The following is a 13,629-nucleotide window of genomic DNA, read 5'->3' as shown; positions in this document are numbered from 1 at the left end:
TTATGCGCGGCCTGGCTTATATTCCAAGATGGGTTTAGTCACCAACTACTTATAGCGTAATCAACCTGAAGTATTCTCAGCGTTGCTGAGACCTCCTGATAACGCTGTTTTTCTTATTGCGAATCTGAGATTACATTGACAATTTGGTAGTAAAGGTTGGGTAACGTGTATTTACATTGAAATTTCATGCGACCTGCTGTAGGTCAGGTCAAAAGCAAGGCTTAACTTAAAGCCAGGTCACCAGTAGTGTAATAAGGGAGGGAGGCGGAGAGGACGGTCCCCCTTAAGCGCGATATAATACTTTTGAATCGAAGATTTTTTTTTTTTTTTTATAGATTTGATAGATTTGTACGAAAGAGAAGTGATTGAAGTAACGAAACTTTTATGCCAAATTTCTTTTTTTACTACAATTGGGATAAATTTCTATCTGTAACGGAGAAAATTTTGTTGCTTGTAATAGGTAAGTATGCAAACGCATTTTTAATAAATTAAAAAAGCTATTTGATAATTAGTCTATTGATGATTGCTGTCAACAGTATAGTAAAAAAGGCAAAGGAAACGGAGGGAGGAAAGGAGCTGTCTCAGACATTATTTTTTTTACTATTACCTACCAAATGTTTACATCAGAAGGCCTAAATAATTTTAGGTCAAATTTGAAGTACAAGCCGTAGCCCGAATGCAGGGTGTAAATGCAGCCAAATAGAATTTTTTTTAATTAAATAGTCGTGGAACAACATTTCAAATTTTAGTATAAAGATGATAGATAAAATGTGTAATTAGATTTTTACCCTTGGAATTACAAGTATCTTTGTTATAATTTTATGTTTATTTTATAATTTAAATTGCTGAATTTAATTTTTGCATTTAAAAGTTTTAATTTGTCAGGAAAATATTCAGCACATAAATTTATTAAACAAAAATAGGCAAAATTGGACTATTTTATCTATCTTCCTTTATTTTAACCAAACTGTTTTATATTATAAAAGAGTTTAGTTAAATTTTATTAAAATCTTATTAAAATTATAGTAAAATTCTTCAAAGCACCATGTTATCCCAAGATCATGGTAATTTTGAGAGTAAATTCTTTCCGTGTACAATACGTCATTATGTGAAAATTAAAAACCTGACGCAAGAAAACAAAATAAAGTAAAAGGTGTAACAAAATAAAATAATGAAGTGAACTTAAAGTGGATACTTCGATAATTATACAATTTAGTGTGCGCGTCGGACATCGAGATGCGATTTTCTTAAATAGATTTTATTCGAGAGCACTAAACAATTATTACCTACACTCTACAACAGGTATATCTTTCTTTTACCTTCGTTGAGACGCTGCTTAGCCCTCACCTTCCCCTCCGGCGAAAGAGGGTGGTGTCGCGAAAAAAAAGGAAAGAAAATCGCACGATATCTTTTACATGTAAATAGCACAATAAATAATTTTCTTTCTCTTTCCACACAATCCCATGCTTCTCTCTCGCTACTCACATCGCATTCTCTCACTCGTACGCTTCTCGAGAAGCGGACAAATCATTGGCACATTGTATAGTAGACTCTTAAGTATATAAATAAGTCATAAGTCAATGACTCGTTTAGATTATTAAATATATATATGTATATGTATATATGTGTATATATATATGTATACAAGGTGTTTGATAATTATATTATTGAAACAACGATTGTGGATAGATAGAGCGAATTAAACTGATTAAAAAAATTCCTGTGCAATTTTGCGATTTTCGCAATTTTCGAGAAATTAATTTATGAAGATTTGCGTGCACGTCGGCGATAAGAAACAGTCTAGCGATTAAAATTAGTTTAGTGCGCGTGTAGACAACGAGAGGAGCATTCTGTAAACAGCAATCCGCCGCTCATGCATAGTCACTAGCTTAGTTCGCTCTATTTGTCCACGAGCGTTGTGTCAGCAATTATCAGACACTTTGTATATATACCGTATATGTGTATATGAATATTCAACATCTTTATGTTGTATATACGACTAGAACTCCTCGACATACGTATCACATACTAATATTGACTATCGTGTTTCAGGACGAGACCCGGGAGCACTTCGCGTCCCGAGTCTTGGCGACGTTCTCGTCCTTCCGTTCGACTCGAAAACCGGAAAGCCTCAGAAATCAAATTCCTTGTATTTCCTCCTGGAACCTTTTTTTGAGAAATTTAATACCGATATTTATTTGATTAAAATGAATTCATCTTCAATGAGCTGGATGAGGTGCGACATTCCTTAGCATTTAAACTTCTATAACTTTTTCTTTCTTTTAAAAGATTAAAGATTTTATTTTTTTTTTATTATTTTATTTTGTATACCTTAAGAGGCAATTGGTATATTTATAGCGTGGGTGGCATGTAAGAAATTCCACATGATGATTGCCATGATGATTTTTTTCATCTGGTTTGCAGAAGATTAATTAACTTATTTCGAGTGTTTAAAAAATTACTAACGAAATAAATATAAATAAATAACTATCAGTACCAAATTTCTCTAAATTTCCCTTTTTTTGCGATCTCTTTATCCTCGCGAATCCTCAGTCCTCTACTGTTGGCTCGACATTTTTAAAACGGCTATCAAATTCAATAAGAAGAATTTTCCTCCAGAAGAAAATCTGCGCTTTCTTCCCACGAAGGAAGTGTATTTCATAAAGAATTATTGAGCGATCGGAAAACTTGTTGTCTCTTCGAAAATCGTCGGATGGATGAGAACGGCGCCGTCGTCTTATTGCTGCATTATTGACTGTAAGATCGCGACAGTGTTTTATTCTCTTAATCGCTAGTACTTTCGCAATACTTTCACAATGCTTCCGTCCAGACTTTATTTGGACGAGCTTAATTAATCCGCTGGAGGGAATTGGTGATACTTGAAATCGCCGTACATTTTATTTTTTTCGTTGAGAAGTTGTTTTTTTTTTAGACTGTCGATAAATTGATTCCTGTGTTTCAACATTTCTCTTTTCGTGTTTATCTTTGATTACTTGAGTATGACATCTTTTCTCTCTTTCTGGAACGGTTTATTACATTTTTCTTTTTCGTTTTCTATACGGAAAAGATAAAATTGTACGGTTCGTCCTTCCTCATTTTAATCGGATAAATAAGATTCTTAATATTTAAAAGACTAATCCCCCTTCTTTTCTTTTTTCTTTCTCTCTCTCTCTCTTTTTCTCGAGAAATTAGCACTTTATAATACTCTAGTAATTAATACTTTCGTAGCCAAAGGCGTTTTCTGAAAGCATCTCTCTCTATATCTTCTAAAAAATCTCGCACGATATCTTCATCGTTTATCGATCGTCGCTCTTTTCGCTTCTAAAAACTTCTTTGACTTCTACTTCTTGCTGTTCTTTCCGACATTCTCTTTTTAATTCCGTGGCATGTATTCGCGTGCGAGCGATTCACAGATCTTTCATGCGGAAAACCAAAGAAGAGATGAAGTCGCGCGGGGAAAAAGAAAGGACAAAAATTGACTCCTTAATTCGACTCTCCGCTGGCGACCGTGCCGTCGGTGGGCGGGCCGGTCACGATCTGAGGCTCGTTCGCGGGTAACCCCTGCATCTCCTGCAACCCCTGCACCCCTTGGAACAACTTGCCGGGGAATCCCTGCAGGAGGTCGTAGGAGACCGGCGTGGGCGGCAGGGCGGTTGTGTGCGCGTGCGGCGACTGCAGGACGGCGATCACTCTCCGGAGCTCCTCCAAGGCGTTTCCTGCGCGAGCGACAGAGCAGTCAGTCGATTAAAATTCAATCTCTAACTTTAAGTTTAAACTACAAGGTATTCGCGTCGTTACCTTGCATGAGAATGTAATTTTTCGCCAGCAGGAGGGTGGCGATCTTGGACAGCTTTCTCACTGAGGGACTGTGAGCGTAAGGGATGACGGAACGGAGCTCGTCCAGGGCGTCGTTCAAGTCGTGCATCCTCCTGCGCTCTCGCGCGTTAATGTTCAGCCTCACGCTCTTCCCCTGACGAGTTGTCTTCGATTTCGGAGGGCAGTTCAGTCGCGAACCCGTGGGTCTAAAAGATTTACGGAATTGCATATGTATCAATATTATTAATTTACGTTTTGTATTTTGATTAAAACTTTACCAACGCTCTTTAGAAACAGACATATTTTATTGAATATATTATATTTAATAAAATGTGTTTCTAAAATTAAATTAACTGTTTCCTTTATTTTAATTTAAATTGAGTACCTCTCGTCCGGTCGATTTTCATCGGACAATGCGCTCGACGAGGCGTGGGGTTGCGGTTGTTGCTGAAAGTAAAAGCCACCGAGACCCACGGCACCCAGCGGAGTCCTTCGTCCTGGTGCGCTCTGAGTGTGCTCCGATGAATACGCCGCCGGGGGACCCGAGACACCCGGGTGCGAAGCGCCTGGTGTTGAATATACAGACTCGAGGGCTGCCGCAGATTGTGGAGGCAGCGGATGCTAGAAGAAATAATTCTTTACTGCAGTTTTTAATAAAAAATATATTAATATTTTACACGTATCTTTATTATTTACATTTTTACATTATACATATTTATATGTATAATGCAATGAATTAAATTAATTTCTGTTTTATTCCAAATATATTTCATCTTGTACTCTGCAATTTATCCATTTAAATATTAATTAATAGCAAAGTAACGTCAATATTATAATTATGCACTCAATAATATAACTGTTACATATAATATATATTATATTATTTGTAAGTATTTATATCGTTGAGTAAGAAATTTTATTTATCAGTTTTATTGTTTTTTTAGAAAATATCATTATTCTCTTTCTTTTAATATTTATTTTTGGTTATTCTTAAAATTGTTTGTCAGTGCTTAATTCGAGGCATATCCTGCGTTACTTACGGCATTGCGATGCTCCCAGGCCCAAGTAGGATGCGACGCAGTGCGTTGCCAGGATCCTTGCTGCAGATGCGCCTCCGGCAGGCCCTCCCTACGATCGTCGTCCTCTGTCGAGCTGCTCTCGCCGTCGTAGGATCTCATTTCTCGCGAGGACACTTTTTCAATTTACCCGACAAATCCTTTCCCTCTTGCTCTTAATTCCTGCAATCGTAAATTTCAACTTTACACTTATCCCATCTCGTTTAACTAAATTACAGTAGTGACAAAAATAAATTTATCTTAAATCTTTTTGCATTTTCTTTAAACAAATTTGACATACGGTTTTAATCAATTTATTATTTTATTTTTCGTTGTTTATTTCACACGAATAATTTGTTTAATCTCGCTGGAATTTATTTTGTTGATGCAATTAATTGAAATTTTAAGCTTTCCACACTTTTCGATGATATATGTACATAAATTCCTAAAAGTGATTTTATTACATTTTTTCGCAGGTTTTTTTTTTTTTTTAAAGAAAAAAGTCAACGTTAGATCTCATAAACATGATAGTTTTACCTTTCAACGACTCTAAATTTTATTTTCTCTTGTTCCGAAGGAAAATATTTATTGTCATTTCGTATTTCTCAAACTAGCATCACCGCCGCCATTCGTAGGCGGGGGGCGGGAGGCGTCATCGGTCGTTCTAATGCAATCAATAGCAAGCGGAACACTTACCGACGACGATTTTCTTTTTCCACCCCCTCCGCGCGTGTCTCTCCCCCGGCGGAGTGTAGAATCCGGCGCTCAGCGAAGTTTCTCGCGCTCCAGCGCGCAGCGCCGGGTCATCCCTCCGTCTGCGTTTTCTCGACAAACGATTTTTCAAGAATCACGACCCCGCGTGATACCCTGTGGCCTCTTCTATTGTCGCCGCTGTCGAAATCACCCGACTCGACAGTCAGACACAGCCATTTTAATTTGCTGGAGCTGTGTCTCTCGGTGAAAAAAAAAATCCCGTGAAGCCCTCGGGCGATTTCCTCGCGGGATCTTCGTCTCGCGCGAAGGATGCTCGAGACGAATTCTTGAGTTTCCCGTTTCGCGACGATGATCTCCGATGAAGAAATCGTCGTTGATGAAATTATCGCGCCCGACGTCCCAGGCGTCGGGGGCACGCACGCGTCTCTCACCCGTTGTTTGGTGGATTCTGCGCAGGAGGGTGCGCAACCCCCGAATTAATTCGGCCGTCGTGTGCCAGAGGGTGCGCCCGTTACGACCGGGGGATGCTGTGCTGGACCATCGACTGGCGTACTCTGGCGGATCGGGTCGGAGATCTACTCCCGGATGAGCAGCTTGTTACCATCGGGAAAGGAGAATCGTGTCCAAGGGAAGCGAGAGAAGTCGCTAGTTGCCAGAAATACATTTTACGTAAGGACGCCGTGCACTTTTAAATCTTTTTAACGAGAGCTATTCGTAAGAAATGCACGTAGGTGTTTATAAAAATTTGTTCTCCGTAGAAAAAGTAGGAGCAATTTTGGAGTTCGAAAAGATGGTTTGGAAATTAATAATTATAAACAAAGATAAAATGTCAAATAAAATTATTATTGAGGAAAAATTTGCTTTACACTAAGAAAAAAGAGTTTGGCTCTAATATTAATTAAATCTTGGCAAAATAATTTCAATTATGTGTTTAATTAATATAAACAAATTAACATAAACAAATAGTAATATTTAGTAATTATATGAATAGTGGCCAATCGGTTAATGATCATCAAATATTATTAAACATTTGATTATTATTGACTTGAAATTATTTCGCGAAAGCTTAATAATCATCACGTAGACTTGTTTATTATTATCTATCAATTTCGGTGCGCGTAATTTTTAGCTAGAAAATGATTTATGCGTAGTCATTTTCATTAATTATTATATTCCAATAATCTGTTTACTTTTCACCTTCAATGAAGCAAATCGATAAATGAGTATTTTATATCTAGAAAATATTCTAATTAAACATATTATTACGATAATTGATAAATTCAGTATTTATTACATTATACAAGTATCGAAATATTTATTACTACCACTATTACATTTTATACGCCAATATTCTTACATATTATGTTATTGTGTTTTATCTTTCCTTTAAAAATCTTGTATGTTTATTATTATATTGAATATAAATATACATCTATTGCCGCTACAAACACGCGAGATTCCTTCTCTCTGTCACAAAGAAATCAACGTCGATCCCTCACGATTTTACCATAAATTTCTCTTCTCTCCTTCTCTCCCATTCCTATGCCGATCTACCGTGTGTCGCGAATACAGCTCGCCGACATACATCGTCGTTGAATACGATTAACGGACGCGCGTTAGCGCTCGCGGAAAAACATCGCGATCGTCGCCGGGGATGCCGAGACAATTCGGCGACAACCATCGCCCCTTCTGCGTGTGAATCACCCCCTTCCCCTCCCTCGTCGCCCCTCGTCGAGCGTTTCACCCACGCCGCACGAACGCGAACGAACGGGTGACCCCGGGTGAGTTTTACTTTTGCGTAGACTGTGTGCGTGCATGCGTGTGTGAGTGTGTTTGCGTACGTTTGCCGTAAACACAAAGCGACGTAATAATATTCCGCGCTGCTGCTGCTGCTGCTGCTGCTACTGCTGCTGGGCGCGCGACCCGCACTGAGACCGTCGCAACTTCGACATCGCATAAATTAATCGAAGGGGTTAAACAGGGTTGTTTGCGCGCGTATACTTTATTTCGCGGCTGGTGGGAGGATAATTAATGCCGGCGCGCGAGTGTTTGCAAATGACTAGTGGATGCCTTATGCGCAAAATATTGCAAATTTCCGGAGAGAAGCGCACAAAATGTAAATTTCCCGCATGCGTTCACACTAAACTGCTTTTCCCGTTATGACGTAATTAGATTATTTCTATTGTTATCTACCCATACTGCGCAGAGAAGTATTCCAGTAACGTTTTGAAGAAATATTTCATCACAAAACATTTGCAAACATTATAAAATGTTGCTGCAACACTGCAACAGTGGTAAATATCCGTCTTTAGAAATATCCTTGATGATATCTAACGAATATACATACGATATCATGTACGATATCGTACGAATATTCGTATAATATTTAGAACATTCTAGAAAATTTGTATCTTGTGATGTTAAAGGTTGTAATATTGCAGCAATATTACAATATGTTTTGATATTACTGATAATATTTCAGGTACGCGATTATATTAATACATTTTGGCAGTTATTTTTCAAGAATATTATTTCTGAATTAATTTTTAGAATAATGAAAACTTTTACTGTTAAAATACGTCTTATTTACTTTCGTTTTTGCATTCAATTTTGGGAACCTGTCCCTTCCAAGAATCATTTCAGAATGTGGATGAAGACTCTTACAATGCTGCATGCTTTTTAATTTATCTTGTCTGATTTTCTTTAATTAGAAGAAGGAGAATTCCATCACGTCCATCTAATGGTTGTAACGCATACTGCTCGCGCATGAAGCACAGGGCATTACTTTTCATAATGTTTTTGAAACATTATTACAACATTGCTGAAGTAATATTACAAAAAAATCTTTGTAATATTTTTGCAGTGTTGCAGCAGACTTTTGAGCTGTATGTGGGTAATATTTTCATTTTTATCACGCAAATGTATTAAAATATATAATTGATACACAGAAAGAATAATTTTGCTGAAACACAAATCTAAAAATAAATATGTTGAATCGTTTTAAAAATTGTACAGAATATTTAACTTGATTACTAGAAATGATAAAACTGTTCGCAGTAATATTATCATACGTGGGCGTCCTACATAATTTTTTTAATATAATTAATACTAGCATAAAATTATTTTCTGATCTGTTTCTAGCTAAATTTTTAGATACTACGGTAAAAGTGTCCTTTCTGTGTATAGATACATCAAGAATATTTCAGGACTTGAGTGGATGTGTAAATGCTTGCGACATAAATCGAATTTATATTTTTGAACTGCTAAAGCGTACAAGTTCTAGCGTAATATCATTTCTCGAATAAAACTATCCAATAATGTATTTACATTTTAAATTTGTTGCATGTAAAAGTGACCCAGGCAACTAAGTCTTTCTTTTATATTTTTAATTCGAATGAGTTCAATAAATATTTACTCGAGATGAACTTTACAGGAATAAATGATAAAAAAAAAATACTAAAAGCAGATATTTGAAGAAACATAACGACCAATTTATTTTGAGTTAAAAATAACAGAATAGCTTTATAATATTCAGATTTTCCATCTCTCGTAAACGACTTGAGAATGAAAGAATTGAATCATTGAAGAGCATGCGTAGATGTGCTTCGCTCGCTCGCGAGATATACGCGTGAAATCTTTCTGGGTCGTACGGCAACCGTAGCACCTGAAAATTTATCGTTTCCTTCGCGCCGAGAAATATCTCGAGATCTCGAAAATAATTGCGGGCACGTCTGTTTCCCCGTATTGCGCAAAATTAATCATGCCAGCGCATTCAAATCCATTATTAGGGAGACATGCATAAAGTACTGTAATTAATTCACTAACAATAAGTACAAAATGTATTCTTATTGTTTGTAAAATTCTTTTCGGTGACCATTTAGAATTGCATTGTAAACAAATTATCATTTCAGACTTCGAAATCCATGATTTTCCATAATTTTCTTATGATATTATCTCTCAGTTTTATTTTAAACATTCTTCGCATGAGTTTTAAGCAAACCAGAAATATTACCTCGAATCTAAAAAAATTCTAAAGTTATAAATGTTATTATTACAGTCAATTACTACGATTTAATTAATATGGAAGATGATTATGTAACTTTATTAAAATATCGAAACTGTATGTACTCATAAATTTTTTAAGCAGCGCTCGAAGAAATAATCTAGAAATGTGATTAAATATCGCTATATTATTTCCTGTAACAATATCAAGAATCTGTCTTAATTGTATTAACATTATTTATTAACGTTTATACTTCCTTTATAAAAAAAAGTAGTTCGAGAAATTTAGCCCAAAATATTTGAATATTATTTTCTTATTACTTTCGACGGTTATCAGGAAGCAGGAACTGTCCCAGTTATCTTCTTTCATTATTTTTGCATTGTTCCTCGGTACTCTACGCATTTGTCCCATAAATCTCAAAAGCACATCGTCAAGACTTGCTCTGAAAGGATTAAACGCGACCGCCATCATCTCCGATAACGTTATCAGGAAGCAGGGCCTGTCCCAATTATTTCCGAAAGGAAAGACGCGCGCCCGGAGGCCGATTGAAGAAGACCGCGAGTGGGAGGGAGAAAAAAGATCCCGCACGTACGCATACACACGTGCATCGGGCATATCTATCGGGCGTACCGCTCGGTACGACGTATAGATCGCGAGGCCGATGATAGAGAAGGATAGATAGAGAAAGAGATGGATTGATAGAGCGAGAGAGGGAGAGAGACGGAGCGAGGGGGAGAGAGAGATGGCGAGAGGTAGTGGTTGGCGTTTGGGGGTGGTTTTCGGGCCGACGGGCGGCCGGACTCCTGAGGGATGAGGGACGACGAGGGTTGCCAAGGCAACCCTCCGTGCCAGCCAGCCTCGGCTTACTTTAGCCCGCTCGCTCTCGCGATCAATACAGCATCCCCCGGCGAACTCCCGGACCAAACGCAACCCCCTCCACCCCTCTGCCCCTCCCACCCCGCCGTTGTCCGCCGCGCCCCACCACGCTTCTCACCCCGGACCCTTCCTCCGCGCCTCCTTCTCCTTACGTGCCTCTCCACGTGCGCATTACCGTCGACCGTCACAAACCAACCCCTCGCGACCCCCTGCGCACCCTCCTCCTCGCCGCGCCCCGTCAACTCGCCGATTCTCTTCTCCGTTTATCTTCGGGTGTGTTTTCCTCCGTTGCTCTCTATCTTTGCCCCCTTTTCTTCCCTCCCTCGCCCCTATGAATTTGTCTCGAAAATCTCGCTTTATGCAACTTTGTGTGTACTTGAGAAGCTCCTGAATTTGTTTATTTACGAATTATCGCTCGTACACAGCTACAACGTTCGTGACGAGCAATTTCGGAGAGCCCGGCTGTAAACAAAACTATACAGCTAACGAACTTTGGCTACTCGATAGTGCGAATAAAAAAAATATACTGAACACGACGTTATTGAAGAACACCATTCGTGAATACAATATTGATATAAATTAAATATGGTTCGGCCGCTATCGCGTGCGGAAACGGAAATTGAAAAATGATAAATGATGTATTTACTTATTTGCGTTACTAATTAACGATTTTTTTATCTACGGTGGCGCGAATTTGGTGAACCCGGTGCGTCCCGCGTGTAAAATTACGCGTTGTGAAAATTTCACTGAAAAATCTGCGATCGCGCGACTCGGACTCGCGGTGCTTTCAACCCCGCATGCAGCCCCAGCCCTATCGTCAAAATTAACCCTCCCAATAAACGATCGCTTATTGATAGAGAGAGAAAGAGAGAGAGAGAGAGAGAGAGAGCAAGAGAAGGAGAAAGTTAAATAATTAATCTACCGATTCGATTAACGTAAGCCCGCGCGATATTCTCGCGTGATCCCCGCTGAAGGATCTAGGGCGCAATTAATTTTAATCAGACCGCGTCGCGACTTTTACTTAGGGACGGAGGAAAGGAGGTAAATAAAATTTCGACTTCTCTCTCTCTTTCTCTTTCTCTTTCTCAGCAACGCGCCGCTATCTCCCTCCCTCCCGTTGCTTTGCATTTTAATTGCATTTCGGTATGCAACCCGTTTTGCATGTTAAAGCCGACCGCGAGCCCACTTATTGCGCGGGGTACGGTCACGCTGCAGGGGGCGGAAGGGGGAAAGCCCTCCTCTCTCCCGGGTGACGGGCGGCTCGTTACACGCCGTTGATGCACAGGGGCGTCGTCGTCGTCGCCGTCGTCATCGTCATCCTCGTCGTCGTCGTCGTCGTCGTCGTCGCCGTGGCCCGGCACGAATTTGGTCCACGGATCATCCCGCGAGCGAACGGTGGCTGCCTGCCTACGTCCGCTATCGACAGTTTTCCCAATCGTATCCGTTCCGGAGAATATTTCCCCCGTCCACATCCCCCTCCCCTTTCAACCCCTTTTCGCTTCCCCGCCGTCCCTTTTCAACCCTCGCCCGCCGCCGACGCTGGGTGTCGCCGCGAACTTGCCACGATGCAACTCATGTGCGCTCATCGTATGCACGCCGAGATGCAAAAATCATTAATAGTGATGGGATTAACCCTTTTGTAGGCACACCGGGTCTCTTTTATCCAGCCCAACTGTTCTCGGCTTTCAAAAAGGTCTAACAAAATTCAAACACAAGGTTACTTTTCAATTATCTGTTCTACATTAACAGATATTATAGTTGTGAAAATGTTCAAATGATGAAACCATAAAATTCGTGCCAAGGGACAAATACAAATTTGTTTAAAAATGTACGACTGAATAAATAAATGTAAAAAAAGTTGTTGCAGACTTTTATACTTTAAGCAAAGATTGTTTTGTAAATATTATTTTTTTTCTACGATGCCCACGGTTGAAGGCACGGTAGATCAAATCGAGTTGAATTAGAGCGAGCTAATTAAAATAGTTAAAATTAAATTAAATTGGCCTCGGTGTCTTTCGCTGCGAAAATAAATTGCAACGATACGAATGTGCTGACTGGAGAAAGCGAGAAACAATAAAGGAGCGAGGACTGATTGACCAAAGTGAATTATTCCCGAGAACGATATATTCTTTCTTGCCGGGGACGCAAAAAATAGCGCGTACGACGTCATAAACATAAATCAGGCAATAATGCCGTTTATATGCTTCAACGACGATGATTTTTCCGCCGCGCTGGAAAAGGAATCGTCCGTCCATTCGTCCATCCGTCCGTCGTTTCTTTTCTATTTTACCGCGATATATCGCGATAGGATCCCGAGCAGAATGAAAAGAATCGCGTTGCGCGAGTCGGCGTCGAGTCAGCGATATCGTTTCTCTCGCCGGATACGGTCAAATTAAAGTAACGCCGGGATTGCACGCGGCGACTGGACGACAGGGTGAAGAACGAGGGAAGATCACTTCCAACGTCCGGGTTTAATTGATGACGCACCCACGGCTCACGGCTGAAAGTCGCCGCTCACCACCGCTCGCCGATCGATTCGCAGGCTCACTTTCCCACAGGAGCCTTCTCGGATCGAGCAGTCATCCGGGACTGCGTAAAACACGCCTATATATATGTGTGTTAATTACGCGCGATCAATCGTGCGGCGATCTGCGAGTTCTGCCGTGAGAAACACCCTCCTCGTTAGTGCGTTCTCGTGCGTGGAGCACGGGCTTTCACGTCGCATGCACTCTCCGCGAGAGAGAAAGCTTATGTTGAATAATAAATGTGAAATGTCGCGGATAATAATGCGGAATAATACATGGAATAATTTTCAGGTAGTTGTATAGGGTTTGCGAACCGAGAAGCTATAGAAATAAACGTATAGTGATTGAAGGGTTCCCTACAATAACCTAACAATATATATTTTTTTTTTGTTAAATCTCTGTTATGGCAACAAATCATTTTCCATCAACGGCGTTACGAACAATTTCGTTCCGGCAAAAACACAATTAAAATAGGGAATATAAATATATAACATATTTGAACACAAGTTCAGACTTTGTTTATTTTTTTATTGATTCCTTAAAATATAATATTATTTAAAGGAATTGCAACTTTGTTTTTATACTTTTTATACATTTCTTTCCGTAACTAATTAAAGCACAGAGGTTTCTTAATTTTTCC

At 39.4% G+C, this 13,629-nt stretch overlaps 1 protein-coding gene across 2 annotated transcripts; it reads right to left on the bottom strand.

Annotated features, from left to right (window-relative positions):
- Positions 1–339: 339 nt before the first annotated feature.
- LOC105201731 (class E basic helix-loop-helix protein 22) lies at positions 340–6,047 on the bottom strand. 2 transcript variants are annotated; one of them, XM_011169890.3, is made up of 5 exons: positions 5,568–6,047; positions 4,857–5,054; positions 4,202–4,437; positions 3,799–4,022; positions 340–3,716 (listed from the first exon to the last, which is right to left on the bottom strand). In XM_011169890.3, exons 2-5 carry the CDS (start codon positions 4,992–4,994, stop codon positions 3,484–3,486), a joined length of 831 nt encoding a protein of 276 aa, XP_011168192.1. In that variant the 5' UTR covers positions 4,995–5,054; positions 5,568–6,047; the 3' UTR covers positions 340–3,483. The 2 variants fall into 2 exon arrangements, with proteins under 2 accessions (XP_011168192.1, XP_039312754.1); XM_039456820.1 differs by lacking the exon at positions 5,568–6,047 and adding an exon at positions 5,409–5,508.
- Between the last annotated feature and the right edge of the window lie 7,582 nt (positions 6,048–13,629).

This window comes from Solenopsis invicta, chromosome 13 (genome assembly GCF_016802725.1).
Source record: "Solenopsis invicta isolate M01_SB chromosome 13, UNIL_Sinv_3.0, whole genome shotgun sequence".
Lineage (NCBI taxonomy): Eukaryota > Metazoa > Arthropoda > Insecta > Hymenoptera > Formicidae > Solenopsis > Solenopsis invicta.
This window is presented reverse-complemented; position numbering and strand designations above follow the sequence as displayed.

Coding starts and splice junctions, on each gene's coding strand:
- LOC105201731 (XM_011169890.3), bottom strand. CDS start 4,994: ATGAGATCCTACGACGGCGAGAGCAGCTCGACAGAGGACGACGATCGT. Junction 4,023..4,201: donor GAAAATCGACCGGACGAGAG/GTACTCAATTTA, acceptor TAAATCTTTTAG/ACCCACGGGTTCGCGACTGA. Junction 3,717..3,798: donor AAATTACATTCTCATGCAAG/GTAACGACGCGA, acceptor TCGCTCGCGCAG/GAAACGCCTTGGAGGAGCTC.